The sequence below is a fragment of the Rhea americana genome, unplaced genomic scaffold, assembly GCF_003343005.1.
Source record: "Rhea americana isolate MKP2758 unplaced genomic scaffold, rheAme1 scaffold_193, whole genome shotgun sequence".
NCBI lineage: Eukaryota > Metazoa > Chordata > Aves > Rheiformes > Rheidae > Rhea > Rhea americana.
This window is the reverse complement of record NW_028186072.1, coordinates 607,002-627,424: the sequence shown is the minus strand read 5'-3', so window position 1 is coordinate 627,424 and position 20,423 is coordinate 607,002. Positions and strand designations below refer to the sequence as shown.

The 20,423-nt window shown below is 42.1% G+C and overlaps 2 protein-coding genes across 2 annotated transcripts in view; one reads left to right on the top strand and one right to left on the bottom strand.

Moving 5' to 3' along the window:
* The window catches only part of MED12L (mediator complex subunit 12L), a 148,336-nt gene that overhangs the window by 104,969 nt on the left and 22,944 nt on the right, over positions 1–20,423 (bottom strand). The window contains exons 11-15 of the mRNA XM_085302872.1: positions 14,886–15,017; positions 13,749–13,875; positions 11,109–11,323; positions 9,950–10,054; positions 8,850–9,026 (exon numbers count right to left, since the gene is read on the bottom strand). Coding sequence (XP_085158998.1) covers positions 8,850–9,026; positions 9,950–10,054; positions 11,109–11,323; positions 13,749–13,875; positions 14,886–15,017 — 756 coding nt within the window. The remainder of the gene's footprint in view (positions 1–8,849; positions 9,027–9,949; positions 10,055–11,108; positions 11,324–13,748; positions 13,876–14,885; positions 15,018–20,423) is intronic.
* On the top strand, positions 4,680–7,139 carry GPR171 (G protein-coupled receptor 171). The gene is made up of 2 exons (XM_085302802.1): positions 4,680–4,775; positions 6,108–7,139. Exon 2 carries the CDS (start codon positions 6,153–6,155, stop codon positions 7,137–7,139), a length of 987 nt encoding a protein of 328 aa, XP_085158928.1. The 5' UTR covers positions 4,680–4,775; positions 6,108–6,152.

Sequence of the window (20,423 nt, the reverse complement as noted above, 5' to 3'; positions counted from 1 at the left end):
ATCAGCTCTTGCCCTTCTGCCTCCCACCTAGAGGAGCTTTCTTAAAGCACTTGCAGTGTGAGTTATGGGCAACTTGGAGTTAAGCAAGGCTCCTGCTCAGCTTCAGCTGCAGCTCATCCCACTGAAGCACTCACCACTCTCCCTGTTACCCTGCAGTAATAGGAAGCTGAGTTTGGGTGTTTATTCCTTTGAAAGTTAAGTTCTTTAAATGGATTTGGAACCACTTGAAAAGGTTTGGTCCCCCTGGGAAGAATGAGCAGGCATCACAAGCTGCCTAGAGATTTAACACATGCATTTGCATGGAAAAGCTGCAGTGCTCATTCTTTTTCAACCATGTCCCTCCATCTGGTTTAATTCCCAAGTCATCCCATTCTAGGAAGGCACTCCTCTGATCTTCAAAACCTTGAGCAAGCAATTATGTATGGCCACATAAATCTGCTTCAAAAAAGCATACATCCCATAGTTTAAACTATGTGTTACCTCCTAAACATGCCCTAGCCTTTAAAGATAAAGCACAGTCATCTCCCCAGAAGCGCTCTCAGCACTGCAATGGACAAATGTCAGTGCTGCAGTTATTGTGCAATGAGTTATGCATGCTGATACCGAGGTGCAAGGCTTTCAATTAGGCTCCTATTTCTTCTGCCACTTACAGGCATGATAATTGCTCAGGAAAGAGGCTAAACTTAGCAAATGGGAACACTTCCTCCAAACACTTTTTCAGGAGAGAAAGCTCACTCCACAACTCCTTCAACAGACAAAAAAAAAAAAATCTGTGCGCGCTGAATAAGACTCTCAGGAGTCTCATCTTTCAGGATTGCATCGCAAAAGGTGATCTCTATTATGAAAAAAATAAAACCAACAAAACAACAACAAAACAGCCCAGCAGAGGGGGCAGATGCAGCCTAATCAAACAAGACCACACGGTTACAAGCAATGGAGGTGACACAGGAACATACCTTGTATTTGCTGGCTTTAACAGAGAGGGCATGGGAGGGAAGGTCTAATTTCTCTTTGCCAATAGCCTCACAAACATTTTCTCATTTTGCTCCAGTAAATTAATTTTGGTGCTACTTTTTATGAGAGTATCTTCTTTAGCAGATCTACTAATCATCACTTACAGAGCAGCACACTCCTGTGAAACACTGTTCAAACAACAAAAACCAATCAGTTATAATTCATGGACGACCCCTGCTCAGCCGAAGACGCGCGTGCTGTCTCACGGTACGGCACACAAGCCTGTGCTCTTGGCCACTGGTTAAGCCCAACACTGGGACCTGCAGAGGTCCCTTGTGTCGTTACCTACCTGTGACTCTGGAGCGACACAGCGTAGGGTGCCAAACAACCCTYTGCTGTATCTGATGACTTGCTCAGTTACTCGTAAGTGCTCCCATTTAACCACGTTTCCTCTTTACTAAGGGAGAAGGCAGTCTGATTTACTGCAGATGCAAGTATCCTCAGTGGTGTCCAAAGTCAGAGGGCTTGTGCCTTAAATTTTATTTATATGTATGTGTATATATATATATCTCACACACACATACATACACACACATGCGCGTATGTGTACACATATATTTATATAATGTGCTTCCCATTCCCTGGTGTCTCCCAAGGTTAGCCAGGGCTCAGCTGGAACCCTCCATGCCTCATGCCTCCACCTGCGCCATGGCTAATGAYCAGCTTCTCCCAGCTTGCTTTTCATAACCCGGATAGCTGTTTGCTTCACAAACACTAACAAAAAAGTACTGCAGAGAAGTCTAGCTGCAGATTAATAAGTCTCTCAGGACTCTTATCAGACAGGCATGAAGTAAATAAAGCCTAAAGCTACCCACTGAAGGGGCAGGAGAAAACACAAGCCTGGCATCTCCTTAAGGAGACACCATCCAACCTGAGGACCAACACAACCTGGGTGTGTGCCTGCTTTGGAGGAAAAGGGTGTCAACACCATCCTTAAACATTAGCATTAGTCCCGAAGAGTCAGAGTGTAGGCTGAACAGAAATCAACTCTCCTGCTTCTCAAAGTCAGTGTCCACCCCACACAACCATAACAGCCCTCACACATACAGATGCTAGTGACAACATTGCACAGCTTCAGAAAGTCAGAAACCAAGTTTGCAGAACCCACAAGATCTCAGCTTTCCCCATCTATATCAGCTACTCTCATATTGTTCTTTCTCCCAGCTTCCCTTCATCTTACCACCTCTACCAAACCCATAACCTTGAGGAGCTGGTCCTGGCTCTTCAAAGGCACCCAGCACTCTTGTTTCTTGACTTCTCTTTTAACCATGTTTCCTAAACCACTCCTAGGTCCTCATATGTCTTGCTCCAATCTAACTTGCATCTCTTAGAAAACATGCTGCCTCTTGCTCTCCTTCCTGCTGTACTGCACCACAGCACCATTTCCACCCAGTGGGGGTAGCAGCAGAGGGACTCACTGAGATGTCCYGCTGCTTGCCTTTCTACTGCCTCCCATCCTCAGGCAGGATCCACCAGCACAGAAGCTGGGAAGCTGCATGCCCAGCTGCTCAGCAAAAATTGTGGACACACAGCTCAATCACATACGCAAGGGAGTGCACTCAGAAGAAGAAGAAAAAAAAATTGAAGATGCATTAACAACTGAACTCCAGAAAGTCTCTGAAAACCTTTTCCGTACATGGAACTCTTCTCCAAAGGAATATGCAAAATATGAAGAGGAATCAAAAGAAATTCTGGCACAGAAACTACCTACAAAGTCTTTGGTGTCTCCAATTCAAAACACGAAGCTCTTAATGCTCTTTTAAAGGTCATCAGATTTTCTTAATGTTTAGACACTGTTTTTCCTAGCCTTATTCTGAGAAATGGTTTAATCACTTTGGCTGAATCCCCTCCTACACCACCACCCCCTTCTTTCTTTGCACCACCCCTTCAATCCCAGGAGGGAGTGAAAGGAGACACATCATGGAAAATTTCAAACCAAAAGTTAAAAAATCAGTGAAGTTTACACTACTAAAAATAGGGGAGTTTAATGAGAAGTTCTCAGCAACCTTAGTTACATCAAAATCTATGATATGCATCTATAATAGCCTTTTAAATTCGTTGTATAGATAGTGGAATAGGATGACATTGAACAAGCAACAGAAACATAGAATTAGAACTCCCTTGACAGTCTTGCGTTTCTTCTCCTCTTGAAACACCTCTGTAGAAAACTAGAACATTTTCCACTGAAGGTTTACCTGACCATCACCTTCCTTCTTTAGGGCTGGGAAAGTTTTCAGAGCCGTAAATTGACTCAAAAAGCAAAGGGGAGACACATACACCTGAGTTCTTCAAGCAAGCAAGCAAGCAAAAAGGAAATGACCAGTTTGCATTATTAGCCTAACACCACACCACCACAAAACCAGCCCATGTTTGCTCAAAACTGAACACAGGATCATTCTAGATTATGAAGCTTTACAAACATTTCGAAGAATATGGTCTGAACTTTAAGCTTATGACTAAACCTAAAACCAGACATGCTTAACCTTTTTTCACAGAGCTCTGGTACAATTTGTAGTTGAGAATCTACAGGAATTTACAAGACAGTGATAACATGTTAGTTTTTCTGTATTATTCTCAGTAGCCTCAGCCTACTAGCCTAAAGATTGACATATTTTACTGGCTTAATACAAAACAAAAACTCAAGTATGAACATTTCCTCTACATACTGGCATGTCATTTTTATTTTTACTAGTGCCTGGTAAGCCTCCAAAAGTTTAGAACCTGAATTCCTATCAGAAAACTCCCCATGTGCTTTTAAATTTGTAACTTAGGTTGCAACTCCAGAAAAAGACAAAATCATGAATTTTCTTAAACTTGAAATTTCATGCAGGAATATTACAATGAATAAGGACCAACTACAGCAGCAGAATCCTCACATTTCTCCCTCTATGTCCAAGACAGATGCACAAGGAGGAAAAGGGAGTTTTAGATTTTTAAAAGCAAAAGAAAAGCTACAGGCTATTGGATGTCACGCTTCTAAAGCCCCAGTTTGAGAATCTGGCACTAAACTGTATGCTGATGAAGCAACAGGGACCACGGGGAAGAATCCACCATGAACGTCTGGTCACCACTATAAAAGTGAATACAGGATAAATATTCAAACACAAAGTTTTATGTTTGAGGTTGTCAGAAGAGAGTGAAGATATCACCATCTTCAGCTCTACTACTTTAGTTTTCTTACAAGACATCAACAAGTTGGAGGTGTTACTCACTATCCCTATCAGCTCTCTGATGCAGATAGGTGAAGCAACGTGACTGTTTTCATTCCACTTCAAACACCACCGAAGCAGTATTTTTGGTTACAATAACATATTCTACCGGTCATATYGTGAAACGCGTACCTCTTCTTCTGCAGCTGCTTTTCTCCTGCCCTCCATTTATTCAGAGCGCCTGCAAAACAGCTCACCACAAAACTAAGTTAAAAGTGGCAGAAGCAAATGAAGAAATGTTACCACGAGCCGCAGTTAGCGTGTTTTCAGTCCAGCCCTAAAGGAAAGGGGGGTATCTTCGGACTGTTCCATGAACACTTCTATTTTTCTGTCACCTCTCTTTTAGGTAACTTCCATGTGGCTTAGCAATTTGAATGCTGGTTTTAGTTGCGTCAATCAGCACATTTAAAAACCACAAACACATTTAAAAAAAACAGCAGATGCAGTAGGAGGAAAGATTAACACGTTATTGAACGATGAGAAAATACTCACTGAGAGACCTCAACCGTTAACAGATTAATGCTTAGAAGACCCCAGAGACCAGTAAGAAAGGTATGTGTTTTCAGTATTTATTTCGGTCTATCCATGTAAATATACGGCTTAAACCATCAGCGGGGCCAAGCGCATTGAAAACCCCGTTCGAAYATTGAGCGCAGCCACCTTTTCCCCGCCTGCAGTCAGCGCGGCTTGGGGGCAGGCGCTCTGCCTCCTCGGGGGCTCGGACCGAAGCGTCCCAGGCCCCGCGCGCCGGGCTGCCCGAACGCGGCCGAAGGAGGGGGCGGCTCCCGCGCCCGGCTCCGCGGGACGGTGCCCCGAGCCCCGCGGGCACCGCGGCCGCTCCTCGGCGCGCCTGCCTCCTGCGCAAAGCCGGCTACAGGAAGGCAACTGATTTCTCTCCCCTCGCTTTAAATCACTAAGAATCTGCAGTCCTCTGTGTTCACACAGATTGGAGCACAAGTCCTGTACGTCTGGCTACRTATTTTACAGCAGAAAACAAATGCGGGTGCAATACAGCACTGCTCTTAAGTGAAATGCTAAACTTCAGAACTACATAGCAAAAAAATAGCTGTAGTTTGATGCTACTCAAGACAAATCTGTTGTTCCTTGTTCCAAGAAATTCTAACGAGACTTCCTTCTTTCCCGTAAACATTCTGTGCAACAGTCTGCCAGTGTAACATAAAAACCCTCAGTGGTGGTATACTAGATTTAGCGAAAACAAGACTAAAGATTTTTGGGGGTTGGGGTTTTTTGTTGTTTTGTTTTTTTACTTTTCTTCTCCTTTTTACTAAAGCCTAAAACAGGAGGTGAACAAAATAATTTAACAGCTGCTTTTTTTCAAAATGTGTTTCTTCTAGAGGCTTCATAAAAATACTCAGTTAATTCATYCTTTGTTCAATTTGAAAGAAACAGCAGTTTGCAAAAACTTAGGACTGGTCATCTCACATATCTGCATATTTGTCTGACACTGTTTTATCTTCTAAACTCCTTAGAGATTTTTATAAACTGAGACTGCTATAAACATTATCCTTTATTATCATATTTAGTTTTAACCATTCAAGTTGAAGTTCTATTATGACCAGTATAATCATAGGTTCATAATGGTTTATCTCAAACAGATCCAAAACTTTTTTTTAAAAGACAAATATTCATAGAAATATTGCTTTTGTGATAGTTTTTATCTATATGCTTTCAACAACAAAACCTAATACATTTCCAAACTTGTATATGAACATAAGCCTCTCAAACACCTGTGAAACAACATGAATAGGRACCCCAGAAAAATTTTTGTGATTGCATTTTATCATGAAATTAAAATGAAAAGATTCACATAGAATAACTATTGTTTTTCAGGAAAAGTTGATGTCTCTCTCTCTTTTTTTTAAGGTTCTTGACATCTAGTAGAAAACTAACTTGTACAAGGAATACACAATGTCAAGCAACGTTTCACAATGTAATATCCATACAGAAATGGAACCTTTTACCTATTTTTACTACTTGATTTTTCTTATGGGATTTATTGGAAGCTGTTTTGCACTATGGGCATTCACACAAAAAGATCAGAAACAGAAGTGTATGAGCATCTACCTAATTAACCTCTTAACAGCAGACTTTTTGTTGACTTTGGCATTGCCATTTAAAATAATTGTTGACCTAGGAGTTGCACCCTGGAAACTGAGAATATTCCACTGCCAAGTTACAGCCTGTTTCATCTACCTGAATATGTATTTATCAATTGTGTTTTTGGGATTTGTGAGTATGGATCGCTGCCTTCAGCTAAAGCACACCTACAAGATTTATCGTATTCAAGAGCCTGGATTTGCCAAGATGCTGTCTGCTGTCGTATGGACGATGGTTCTCCTGATAACGGTGCCTAATATGGCCATTCCAATCAAAGACATTGAAGAAGGATCTAATGTGGGATGCATTGATTTCAAAACAAAATTTGGAAGAGACTGGCATGTGTTTACAAATTTCATTTGTACGGCAATATTCCTTAATTTTTCAGCTGTGATACTGGTTTCCAATTTCCTTGTTGTTAGGCAACTCTACCAAAACAAGTATAGTGAAAGCTATGCAAATGTAAGGAAAGCCCTAATCAATATACTGCTGGTAACTGCAGGCTACCTAATGTGTTTTGTCCCATACCACATTGTTCGTATTCCCTACACTTTGAGTCAGAGCGATACGATAACCAACTGCTATCTGAAACAAACTCTCTTTAAAGCAAAAGAATCTACCTTGCTGTTTGCAGTATCAAACCTCTGCTTTGATCCTATTCTGTATTATTATCTTTCCAAGTCATTCAGATTGAAGATTAGCAAGACTTTTGCAGCACCTAAAGGGGCAAAGGTTTTCCCAGGTGAAGAGGCAAAGACCATCATAGCAGAAGAGGCACATTGCAGACCAGACCAGTAGACACAGAAGTACTGATTCTAAACTAAATCTAAAGTATGTGCAAATACATGGTATTCACAGCTGCTGTGCAACYGCAAACACGGCTAACAAGGTCAACAACATTATTGTTCAATTATAAGCCCAACCAGAAAGGAAAAACCTGACTAACAATAAAATTCCCTTATTATGTTCATACAGTAGGTCTGAACTAGCATAACACTTGATACTGCCTTTTAGAAACCAATGATGACCCACCAGGAATCAGCAACATGTTCAGAGACACACAGACATACCCTATAAATATTTATAGATATATATACATGAACTCACCCTTACTACATCGTTTTAAATGACTTGGTGCAATCAAGGAAAGATTACTTAATGGCAGTTCATAAGCTGCAGAGCTTTTCACAGATGTAATTAATCCAAAAACATTTCAAAGGGCATTACCTCAGAAAGTGATTTGAAGCTGCATTGATTAGAAATTATTGTATCTGCTTACATCGCACCTGCAGTTTTCATAAATAAATTTGTTCTTGTCATTTTCCTTTGCCTTTCCTTGTTACTTCAATGAATATGAAAAAGCTAACATATAATATAGAAAGTTCAAGCAAATTTTAAAATTAAGTTAAAGCATATTGATATCCAGTGTATTGTCTTATTTCCAAAAAAACAGAAAACAGCAAAGTGTATTAATTTACTAATTTATAAATACATTTGAAGACAACGCATGTCTAAAATAGTCAATAATCAAAGTCAAAATCACGTTTGCACAGGCAAAACCCACATACCTGGATTAGTTCTAACTAAACAAAAAATATTTCAGAAAGAAAAAGAATCCGGTTACTTTCCCTATTCCTTAAAATGGGCAAAATATGAATCACACTAAGCAAGCATTCAAAATTGTCCTAACTACTGTTGCTGATGGTAATAGCACATTCAATGGTCTAATAGCAACAAATCACCCTCAATAATTCAAAAACCAAAACCTTGCCAAAGAAGGAAGTTAAAACAAATACTATTACACATACTATTCTCACTTGGACAATTCCTGTATTGATAGGTTTTAATGTCGTTAACAGTTAATCACTGTTGTTTCAGAAGAAAATTCTGAAGTAGAGATACATTCCAGTTCCAGGCTTGTTCAGTATTTGGGCCCTTTTCCCAGCATAGTGGAAAAGATGAAAAACAAAGAGAATGGGGTTTGGGGATCCAGGATGCTATTCACGGGGCTTTCTTTAGTTCCTAAGTGTCCCACACACAAACACCAACCAGCAGCAGCAACCAAAGGCCATGCCCAGGAGCGGGCAGGRGGAAGTAACACCATTATTACACTTCAGAGATACTTGTTTTAGATATTTTAGTATATTCATTCATTCATCCAACTACAATATCAAAGTTTCTATTTAATAAACTTTTAGTAGATCCTATGATGTGGTGTTTTCTTCTGTGGTGCTTCTTTCCTTACTCTGGTAACTCCCCATACCTATTACACCTCTCCGCAGTTAACCCGCTTTTGATAAAATAATGATCTCTGTATGCCATACTAAAGCCATTCCACAGTCGTGCACCGCAGGTGTACAGAGGCAGGAACAACGAACATCATGCAAACTGTYTGGAGTTGCTGAGGCAAAGCTCACACAGCTCTTCGTACACTGGCACTGAACTTCACCCCTTTAAATACTTGGGTATTACATCGGTCTTATGCAGAGCACCACAGAGCTCACTTACCAGAGGTATAGGGAAGTGCGTTGCATATTGCAAATGGCGAAGCAGGTCGTAATTGGATGGAAAAATCAGTTCTCTCAGTCTCTCTCTCTTGACTGACTTCTCACTGGTAACTGAAATTCTTCTGTCTAAAGAAGATTTCACATTCTCACAAGAGTCCCCAGGCATCGGAGAAAAAATCTAAGTCATGTAAAACAAACATTTAAGATAAGTGTAACCTCAAACTTTCAAAATTCAGCAATTCCATTCAGAGATTTTGTTTCTGCTTACAGTTACTTTAGAAGTATCTGGCTGTTTTCTAAGACAGACAAAGCAAGAGCAATCAGAACCAAGCCTGAAATTTAAGCAGCTAAATATATATGCAAATGTACCATGTATATCTCCATTGTTATTGTGCAAGTTTTAAACTAGCGGGATTCAGTCAAGGAAAAATAAATACAGTTCAGAGCAGTTTCCACACTTTACAAGCTGCTATGACACAGAAACTGTATGATCAGATAGTCGGGTGATTCCGGGGGAGTAATGAGAAGGGCGAGGTGGGGAGAGACCTCACAGGCASGCATGGATCTCCTTGAAATCACCACTGAGAGAGACGTCAGGCAGACAGCGAGGTCCCCAGCAAGGGGACTCGCACCCACCGGTCCAGGCACAGGCTGCCCGGCGGATGCAGACAGAGGACCGGTCCCAAGGAAGAAACTAGGGGATTCAAGAGCAATCCAGAAACAGGCCAGCAGCACAGAAAAAGAGAGGGGGAGACAGGTTCGGCACACTGAGCAAAGACATAGAATAGTCTTTTGAAAAGGAAACGGTATCAATTTAGAGTCCCTTAATGTTAAATAAGTAGCTAAATCTGCATATTCATTGCTGATTAACTGTAATACACAGTATGCTGACTATCCAGGGCAGGAGGAGGTGAGAAAGAACGATGCACAGAAAGGAGGCAATACACTGATGTGGCGAGCGCTACGGAGGCTGCATGCCAGAGGACATGCGCTGGTGGGAGAAGCAAGATGGTTCTAGRGACACGGGAAAAAAAGATTTGGTGTAAATAGCAAACAGACACAGACATTGACAGCATGCAGAAAATCAAAAGTTAAACCTACTGGAAATTCCGAACCAAAATCTGCTTTAAAGTCACTTTTGTCTACATCATCAAAAATATTAGTGGTTCCTGAGTCAATGCCCATATGTTCCATAATACTATGATCCTAATAATCGTCAGAGAGAGAGAAACAAACATCAGTCACATTTTACTGAAGTCTTGTTTAATTGATCACAGTTAAACTGAAGTATTCCATCTATTTACAGAATTAAAAAAAATGATGGAAGYTTTTTGATATTTAAAGCCTTTATTCACAAATGGATTTTTCCAGCCTAAATCCACAAAAGGATGGAAAAGGGTAGGAGCCAAAGGGGAAAAATAAAACCTTACAGTATATGCCTATGTGCAATTCTGCCCCCAGGGACTGCTAAAGACAGGAAGTTCTGTGAAACTGCTGCAAATACTCTGTGAAAGTTGACTTCTGCACCCTCCCAAGATTTATTTGATATTTAGTCCCATCACAGAAGGCAAAAGAAGCGAAAAATAAATACGAGCAAAAACTCTCCATCAGTTGSCCATCAGTTCTACATGGGCTGTGCAGCAGAGCAGGCTACATCACATCAGAATTACAAATCTGGAACACAGTCAAGAATTAAGAATCATCTCTAGAGAAGTTTAAGAACCACTCATCTGGTGGAAGATTTGAGATTGCACCTGGATTGTGCATATATGAGTCATGAGGTCTGGCTTTACTATCTTCAGATCACGGCTGCTTACACTGAAAACTCTCAGTCATCTGCAAATAGACTACCAGGCTGTGAATCATTCATGCCTGCACAGTGCCAACGCGCTCCACGCAATACAGAGCCCATGCGGCTTACTCCAGGCTCCACACGGACTCCTCCTGCTTAAAGCTATCCCTACTCTTCACTGAAACCTATCTGCAAATAAGTTTTTTCAGTGGTAAATTTAGAAGGCTTTATTATGTCTTTTGTTTTTCTGCATTATTTAGATCACTGCAGAATTGACAGTTCAGTGAACTTGCACCAAAACCGCAATATTCCAAGGTATATACAAGAACGAAGCATAATGGATCTTCTAATCTTCTGATCTATAACTTTTTAATATCATATCTTAAAAACACTAATGCTTTGACAAAAAAATCTACCATGAATGAACAGAATACCAAACATAGGAGGAAAAAAAGCATGAAGTGGTACCTCCAATTTCATATCATGATCCTTAGAATAGTGTTCATCCACAGTTTCCTCATCAGGAGAACGCTGTCTRGTAGTTGCAGTGACTGACAAGTCTCCACGCGATATTAAAGTGCACATGTACGCATCATGGGAGAAAACATCATGTCGAATGAATTCAGAAAATAGCAGCACCAAATTCACAAATTCTGTCTTCTCATGGTTGCTATTTGGGTCAGCTATCAAAAAAAAAAAAAAAAAAAAAAAAAAAAAAAAAAAAACAGACTATAATTTCAACACATAAATATTTGGTTTTCAGCTATCCAAATTACAACCCCCTGCAAATTTATTTTAAATTCTAAAGGCCTACAAAAAGTGTCTCAGGGATCTCCTCTCCACAGGACGAATCATTTCCCATCCAAGGACATACACCTGGCATGGTTTTGCCGTGCCATCTGATGCCTTGAACTGATGACATTCAGACAGCAGTGAATTCCAGAGCATCCTGCTCCATACATATCTGCTCCTGTTGGCACGTCTCACAGCAGGTACACTGTTCAAATACTTCCAAAACCAAAGTGCGGGTTGCCGGGAAGAGGAAGAAAAAGGACACTGCTTGCRCAAGGAAAAATGGAGTTTATCCTCAAGCTTTGGATTAAAACAGAATACCCAGTGATTCTCCTTTTCTCTCAAATTTTAATATTGGAGTAAACTCTACTGTCTTCACTATAATACTCAATTTTTAAAGTTAAAAATCATGATTTTACACATGATTTCATCGTACTCACATGCACGCATGCCCACAGACCACTTCCAAACTGAGGAACACAGTCATTCTGAACTTTATAAGCAGCACTAAAGACAATTTATTTTAGTAATTCTTAAGTTCCCAAAGTATGTTTTTGTTGGTTGATAATCTCTCTCCATTTTTCCCTTATGTATTTGYACCATGTGTAGCAGCACATATTCCATGAGACACTAGAGATATGAAGACATCACTTAGCCCCACTCCTTTTTCTCCTCAAAGTTTTCTTTTCATTGCTTCATCAAGTTTTTAAGCACAAGGGCATTTTAGGGTGAATAGAYGAGACAATGTTATCACTGCTTCCTCCTTAACACAAAACATTTTAAAATATTTTCGAAGAATTCAAGATATATGCATTCCAGACATTCAAAATGTAAAAGAATTACTTTATTACAATTTAGTATTAAGCTTTATCAGATGAACATGCTCACGCRTATCAGGAAAAAGTTTATTAAAACAAATGTGTGCTATTTTACCAGTGACAAGGCAAAGCCTAGAAAAATACAATGTAAACAAATTTGTCCTTTTCAATACCACAACCTTTTGTGCTGTGTTGTGTTTTTCTATACCACAACCACTCTACCGGGCAACAAAACCTCAAGCTACAAAACTAACACTAATCCAAATTAACATGTATTTAAAAGCAAATTATGCTGTTGAAGTTCAAATTAGTTCAATATATAATACTATTTCTATACACAATTGCCACTYGATGTCAAACTAGCAGGCAATTTACAGACAGCAATTAGGCCTATTTTAATCTTTCTTCCATACATGGCAAATAGGTCCATTCTTCTAATTCTCACCCTAACATTCATTCTTTTGGTATTTTTTTTAGAATTCTCACTATACTAGAGTGTAAAAGTTACAGCAGTATACCCAGCATACATCAGTTCAAAGACAGAACTTCTCTGCAAACCTTCAAGCTCAGTTCCCCCACACTATGCACCACGATCTGCCCCTCAAAAGGCAGAGGGGCAGATGGACTGCAGCACAGAACGTCCGCCCTCCTCTGACGGACAGTGATTACATACTTTTCATTCCTGGAGACACAGAAGCTCAACCACTGTAAAAGCAATGCACAGAAAAACATTCCAAAATTGGAAAATGCCACAGAATGTTTCAAGTAAGGAGAAATTCCCCAGCTGGTCTCCCTACTCCGCCTGGCAGAACTGCCTGAGCAAAGGACGATACCATATACAAAACAAGGCACAGACCCACAAATCTAAAGAACAAGTATTTTGGATGGTTTAGTAAAACCAAGGTCACCACTAACCCAAATATAGAGCAGAGTCAATATTCTAGAGTCTCCTTTTTGAATGCTGAGGTTTTTGGTGTCACATTTCAAACTACTTAAAATCCGCTCTATCTAAAGGGTACTAGAAAAAATAAAAAGCCACTAACTTGCACTACCTGAGATATCAGAAAAAAGTTTCATTACACTAAGACATTTTATAGAACAACCAACAATGGACAAAGACCTTTTTTTTCAATCTGTCTATTCACAAAATGACAATTTTCAAGTTAACTGACCTACATAAAAATGTTAATTTTGAATGTCCATGTGTCAAAATGGTGTTTGATGTTATATAGGCCTAAGAATGCAGGTACTTTTCTCAAAACCTGTTACAACTTAAAAATAAAGGTAGTTTCTACCAACTTTCCTTTGGTGAAAAAGAAAAAAAACATAGGAAGATCCTATTACAACACAGAAGACTTTGAAAACACATACGTATGAAAGCAGAGGAAATCATCATGGAAACTGAGCCAGAAACACTTGCTACAAAACAGCAGCAGCAGGAGGGCAGGAGACTAGTTGTTTCTGATCTACTTTGGAATACAAATTAGTTAATACTCACATAACGAGGGAGCTTGTGTGTCTAAAAACCTTAGCAGGACGTTCTGGAAAATGGGAAGACTGGAACCGGTCAAAGAGGCTGATGATAGGGATTCCTTTTCATCTAGGACTTCAGATTCACCGCACTTCTGAAGAGTTGGGAGGGAGGGAGAGGGAAGAAAAGCATGTATCTACTCATAAACATACACAATATTCCCACAATTCGCACCTAATGCAGTTATAGGGGTGCATATATCTACACATAAATATACGTAATATTCCCACAGTTTGCACCTGATGCAGTTCTACGTGTGACTGTTTCCTCTCTCTCAATAAAATCCAGGCTTGTTCTAGAATCACATTTTTTTCTCTTATTGCCAAGTTAAATTATTTCTAAGATGCTTTATTTAAGCACTTTTGRTTACTTATCAAAAAGGAATATCCAAGGCACGTACCATCACCTGTTATGACACGATTTATATAAACGTAAAATTTAAGGACACAGAACTTCCAGAATCAATGTAAAGACAAAAAGCAGCTCATCGGACTAGACGATCTCCAGAGGTCCCTCCCAACCTTGCTGATTCTACGATCTGGTGGGCGTAAACTGCGCCAAAAGCACCGCGCAGCCTCTCTGCCGAGCGGCTTCCAGGGCGCTGGGGCGACGCGGCACCGCGAGCTGCCGTGGCCTGCTCGGTGCTTTGCGGCGAGGGCAGGACGCGGCGGGGCAGCGCGGGCAGCCGGAAGCCTGTCGCCGGGTCACGCCGTCCGCAAGCGGCCGGGCCCCGGCTCCGGCACCGGCTCCGGCACCGGCCCCGCCACGCGGGCACGTCGCTCCGCGCCGCGGCCAGCGCCGCCCTGGCGTGCTCCCTGCGGCCGAGCGTGCTCGCCGCTGTAAGCGCTTCAAGGGAAGCCGGTGCAAGAGGAAAGGGCAGGGCAAGACCGCCAGCTTACGCGAAGGGACAGGGGACAGCATCGTTTACTGCAGCACACGGACAAAAGCAGCCACAGCGAGGACCGACGACCGTCCCCAGGGCTCCCAGCGCAATTAAACTTTCTTGTTTGTTGTGTCGGGGCGGAGATGAAAGYGGCGTTTCCTTAGAAACTACTTCCTTTCGAAGCACGTGGCTACCCGGCTCGGGAAGCGGAGAGAACTTACTTCTGCCTCGATTTCCGCTTGCCTCTTCTCCAGGAGCCGGGCTACCGCCATGGCCCTGTGCGTGCCAGCCCTCCTCCAGCTCACGGCCCACTCGCAGAGCAGCGTTACCACCGCTTCGTCGTTCGGGGCCACCTGGGCAGCGGAAAGACAGAACCGCTTTACCTACGCGGCGCGCGGACTCGCCCCGGAGCAAGCTGCTCGGAGCGGCAGGGCTCTGGGGGCGCGAACCGGAGCGCTGCGCGAGCGGGCCACGAACAGCCAGCGCACACCACACGCTCTCCGGCTTCTGGGCTCATCTTCTGACGGACAGACGCACGCTTATGTTTCCTCCTWACGTCTGCTGATGAAGTATAATCTACCAGCCAAAGAGGGAATTCGCAGTTCCCCACACTGCYAATATTCAATCAAATTCAAAGTTTTCCTTTACCATAATGTTGTTTTACAAAAAAAGAAAAGGAAAGGGAGATCTGCTTTACGAGCACGAGAAAAAAGAGAAGTATAGCACGCAAGCCCTCTCAACAAAATTAACCACACAGGATTTATGCTTTCCTTGCATCGTTTCAGACCAACTCCATCTGTTGTTCCTGTTGAAATTGCTTCTGGTCCATTATCTGCGTCCCGTTGCCTCACAGGAAAGAATCAAGTGAGGATTCTGTCAAATAAGCAAGATCAAAAAGCTCCCAACAAAAACACAACTTATTTCTGACCTGTGTGTACCTAAACATAGACATTAAAAAAAAAATGCGTGTCTGACGAGCATTTCCCATATCTCCATTTTCACTAACCATCTATGTTTTGGAAGTATTTGCTGAACTTCCTCACTCCTGCCCAAGCTGGCCACCATCTCCAAACACTTTCACAGAGGAAATATCAGCATGTAAATTTAATAGATGTGATTTTTCTTCTTTCTCTTAGACTGGCTCCACAAATCGTAAAAGAAGAACAAAACCATTAATTATTTTCCACTTGAGAGAAATAGGATGTTCTCCCTTCGTGGAATACACTTGCTAGAAAAACACTGCCCGTACGCAAACACATGTGGAAGTTTACATTTGTACACACACATACACAAATATTTCCTTCAGACAGCATCTGTTGTGGTCTCAGGCAAGAAGATCAGTCTGTTACCCAACTCCGCTCAGAGCTGCACTCTATTGTACTTACAGCTGAAAAGCAGATACAGCAAGATTGGGCACTACGTGATCTAACCACTTCCACTGCAGGAGCAAACTTTAGCTTGCAATTGAGCCCTACAACAAACATAAATGCAACACAAGCTTAGGACCAAAGTAAAACTCCAGTTACCGTACCTGAGCACAAATACAAACAAAATTGCAGCCAATTTCACTTGCTAATGTTTTCCTTTGTTACCAGGCTGTCTGTACTTAACCCTGATCTATTGCATACATCGCTATAGCACCTAATTAAAGGACACACTGCTCCAATCACTCAGCCAGTCGCCTAGAACCGAGGGCCAACGCACGTTCACCCAGGCTTGTTTCTTCCAGAGGTCCCATGGGTTGCTTCTAATTCTTTCACAAAACTCATTAAGAATGACTGCAGTGGAAACTAAACAAGAGTGTTATCAACATCAAATTGTACATCTAGATTTTAGACATTTAAGCCAGTAATAATCATATATCATGTTCTTTGACTAAAAGTTGCGTAACTGACCTGATTTATTTGATGGTCGAAACAAAGAGAAGCAAAAGCACAGGGCAAGTTGACCCTGCTTTTCTAGGGTTGGAAGTTATTTCAGTTACTTCAAGAAATGCTATGAATTCTTACTTTTGAATAATACAGAAATGCATCATTCTGTGTTAAAATTATTGTAACAAAAGGGACTAATAAAGGACAAGTGTTTGCGCACTTCACAATAAAGTTGCATGAAAAGACTGCTCAGGAGAGCATTGAGAGCTACATTAACTACTGATTAATTCCTTGCCTGTTCTTCCTGAACTTCAGAAAAATTCACAGAATGACTAACACATTTCAAGCAGCTAATTTTCAATGAGCAATTTTTTTAATGTAGAATTAAACAACTAGAAGAGACAGCTCTGCAGTTCAAAAAACACAGACAATTGATGCCGAGTCATCTGTTATCACTGTGCAACTTACTAGTGCAAAAATAAGTCACAATTCTACATCTACAAAAAAGCAGAACTACATTTTCAGATGTAGGATCAAGCACCACCACCAATCAAATGCTTAGAAGTGAATATGCACCTTAAAAAATGTGCTGATTCTGCTGGTTTGTGTACATGCAGAACAATCTCTTCTAAAGGAAAGCAAAATATACCAATTATTTGAAACATCAAGATGTTTATGCATCTCAGAATTTAAATCACACAACTTACGTGAAACTGAGTTTGGTTCTCAGAAGCTGACATGCACAGCAATTAAAAAAAAACAAACAGAAAAACCCCACAGCTGAATACACATGGTTGTTTAAACCCCCCTCCTTCAGACTTTCGCTCTGCGAGTTACCACCACCAGAACTATTTACAGCACATAAACCTAAGCGCACACTGAGCTTTCGGAGCACGGGCCTTACCGTGCACCGCAGCTGAGCACAGTAAAGTCAAGGTACCTAACCCTAAAAACCTTTATTTGGCTTTTCAGTGAAAATAACAACCGTGCTCTAAAGCCGTGTTTCTTACATGTGCCTATCAAGCACGTACGGAGCATCGAAAACCGCCACAGAACCGCGCAGCGAGTACGCCTGCCGAGCGGCGCACGGCGAGCGAGAGGCTGCTCCGCGCGAGGCGCTCCTCCGCGGCCACGCTGCGCGGCACGAGGGGCTAGCCGGCGSCGTGCCGYGCCGYGCCGCACCGCGCYGGGCCGGGGAAGCGCGGCCGCGACGCCGGCCGGCCGGCACGCAGCAGCTGTGCCGCAGCTCTGCTGCACCGCTTCCTTCCTCCTGATGCCATCTCGCCACGGCTCCACCTCGTGATTTCCGTCTTTTGGATGCTCTGGGTGTTTACRTAAACTGCTAATAATACAGACAAGCAACACCTCCTAAAATCTGCAGACAGGAGATCCAAACGCACAGCCAGTGATGTTCGAGTCTGGGAAAGTACAGATCTCATTTCAGACAGCTTGAACTATTGCCCTGGAGATTAGTAGTAAGGTTACATTTGTACCCTTAAAATCTCAGGGGCAGGAAAACAACAGTATCAATTCGCACGCTACTTAAGGACTGTGTTTGCAGGGACAACAAAACACAACATGCTGGAGCGCAGACCAGCTGGGCCTTCAGGCTGTGGGAAGCTCTCTAACAGGCATGGCCGCTTCTGTGAAATTCCCAAATCTTACCCAAGTTCCACTGAAAGAACAACACCGTGAGGAGGTATCAAATGGGACAGGCTGCCTGCACCAGGCAGCACACACCGTCAAGGCAAGGCTGGCACAAGTTAGGACATCTCCATTGCAACATTCATTGCTTTGATATGACCCAAAATGGCTGTAGCTTTTTGAAAGTCTTCAGTCGAACCGTTTCAAGGAAAAACAAAGATCTTGTTGCCACCAATTCGTAAGCGGGCACCAGGCAGGTGAAGAAGTAGTGTTCTTCAAAGAGGCACACCCAGCAGCACAGGAAAGATCACATGTTTCTGTTGGAGATCACAAGCCAGGAGCACTACCGAGCTTCTGCCTCYGCATCTCAGCTCTTTACCCACTGGACCTTGGTTTGATTCTTAACTCAGGTATTACTGCCAAAGACCTGGTTTGGTTTTTACACCAGCCAGAGACMCCGTGGAGGCAGCTGGATTGAAGAACTCACCTTTCTGTGACAGGGGCAGGAAGGGCCCAGCACAAGGTTCATCAGCTCAGATCGCTGAGCAGAGGAGACCCCAGCCTCGAGCCTCTCACGGGCAATGCCAGCGTCATTCATAATGGTTACTCTTTGGAGACACCGTGCACTCARTGTCACTACTGCGTAACCCAGTGGCCGTGCACAAGCCCAGCCGAGACACCCGAGGGCGAGCAGCTTCGTGGGAAGCTGCCAAGATCCACCACGCCACTAGGCTGCACCTCCGGAGCGCAGAGACAGCGCCTGGAAAACCGCTCCTGCCGCCCGGGGCACAGCATCCGTTAGCGGGACAATAGAGGAGAGGGTCTGTTAAGTCTCCTGTGTCCCACCCCCAGTGCTGCTCCGCTCCTGAGCGTCACATCCACACCACATCCCACTTCCTTCTTCCACTCCTGCTCCCACGCGCGCTATGAGATCAGATGGAGGCCTGCCAGCATCAGAGATTACACCGTTCAAGAGCAAGGTAGAATGGGGAAGGCAAGAACACAAGAGCCAGGAACAYGAGCACTACCAACATTTTGTAGGAAAATGGGCCCGTGCACAGCCCGCAAATGCATGGGTCAGAAACCCAGGGAGAGGCAAGAGAGCTCCACTCACAGCAATGAAGCCACAGCAATTCATTCTGCTTGAAAACATAGCTGCATACTCTTAAAAAGGGAACTCTCGATGTGTATTAGTCTCTGGAAAAAACGTCCAATAAGGTTATTTTTTTAAAACAGACTAAATGCACTGAAGCTAGCAGTACAGAATAAAATAATGGTATACAAAGACATGCCTCTAATGGCAGCCAGAGAGGGACAAAGTCATTACAGCATGATGAGCAATCCTAAATATAGACACCATAGCACTATCAACAGCTCAAAGACAAACCTTTTAGAGTACAATTTGCATATTTGCTTTAAACAAGGAGACCAGGTTCAACAAAATATTAAACCCCTGCTTTGAAGCTGTCTAATTTAAAATGCAAAACCAAAAACCATCTGCTGTTATTGAAGTCACAGGATAAATTTTTCCCTTCCAGGACAGATTTTGTATTTCCTTAGATACACAGGCGAGCAGGAATCTGATACTGGATTTACTGAAAAAATGAAGGGTGAAAAYACTCACACAGACAAGCATAGCTTGTCTTCACATAGCTTCACATAACTACACAATTCAAATAACTGAAYGAGCACTAACAGCATTATTGAGAGTTTTACAAGACTGCTTGAATTTGTTCCGTTTTCTCAATGCTTGTTGAAATAGACTCCAATCCTGCAAATACTCATTTTACTTTTTTCATCTCGTCTCCCAAAGTCCCTCATACATCCAAGCACATTCAGATTTAGGGCCCTTGGGCAGTAAGAAATTAATTGTTAAATTGCAGCTTACTGAACTCAAAACGTACTGCTAGATCTCCTTTCCCACAGTCAGTTTTTTGTTTCATTTCCAGTGAAGTGATCTCAAAAAGACAAATATTAACTGTCTGCGTTTGTATCAAGTGCTACTCGTGAGAACCAAGTTTGAACAACAGGACTTCTTCATTAAAAAAAAAAAAAAAAAAAAACACCCACAAACAACAGCTCTTGGCATCAGAATAATCTGGTTGGACTTCAAGGACATGAGAAGCAAGTTCTACATATGAGTCCAGAGATCTAAATTTTTAAAACAACCCAAGTGTACTGAATAGCCATGAGATTTTAGGGTTATATATAATGATTTCAAGTAAATCCAATATAATTGCTTCA

What these genes read in the sequence shown, in the direction of transcription:
- GPR171 (XM_085302802.1), top strand. Translation starts at nt 6,153, where the DNA reads ATGTCAAGCAACGTTTCACAATGTAATATCCATACAGAAATGGAACCT.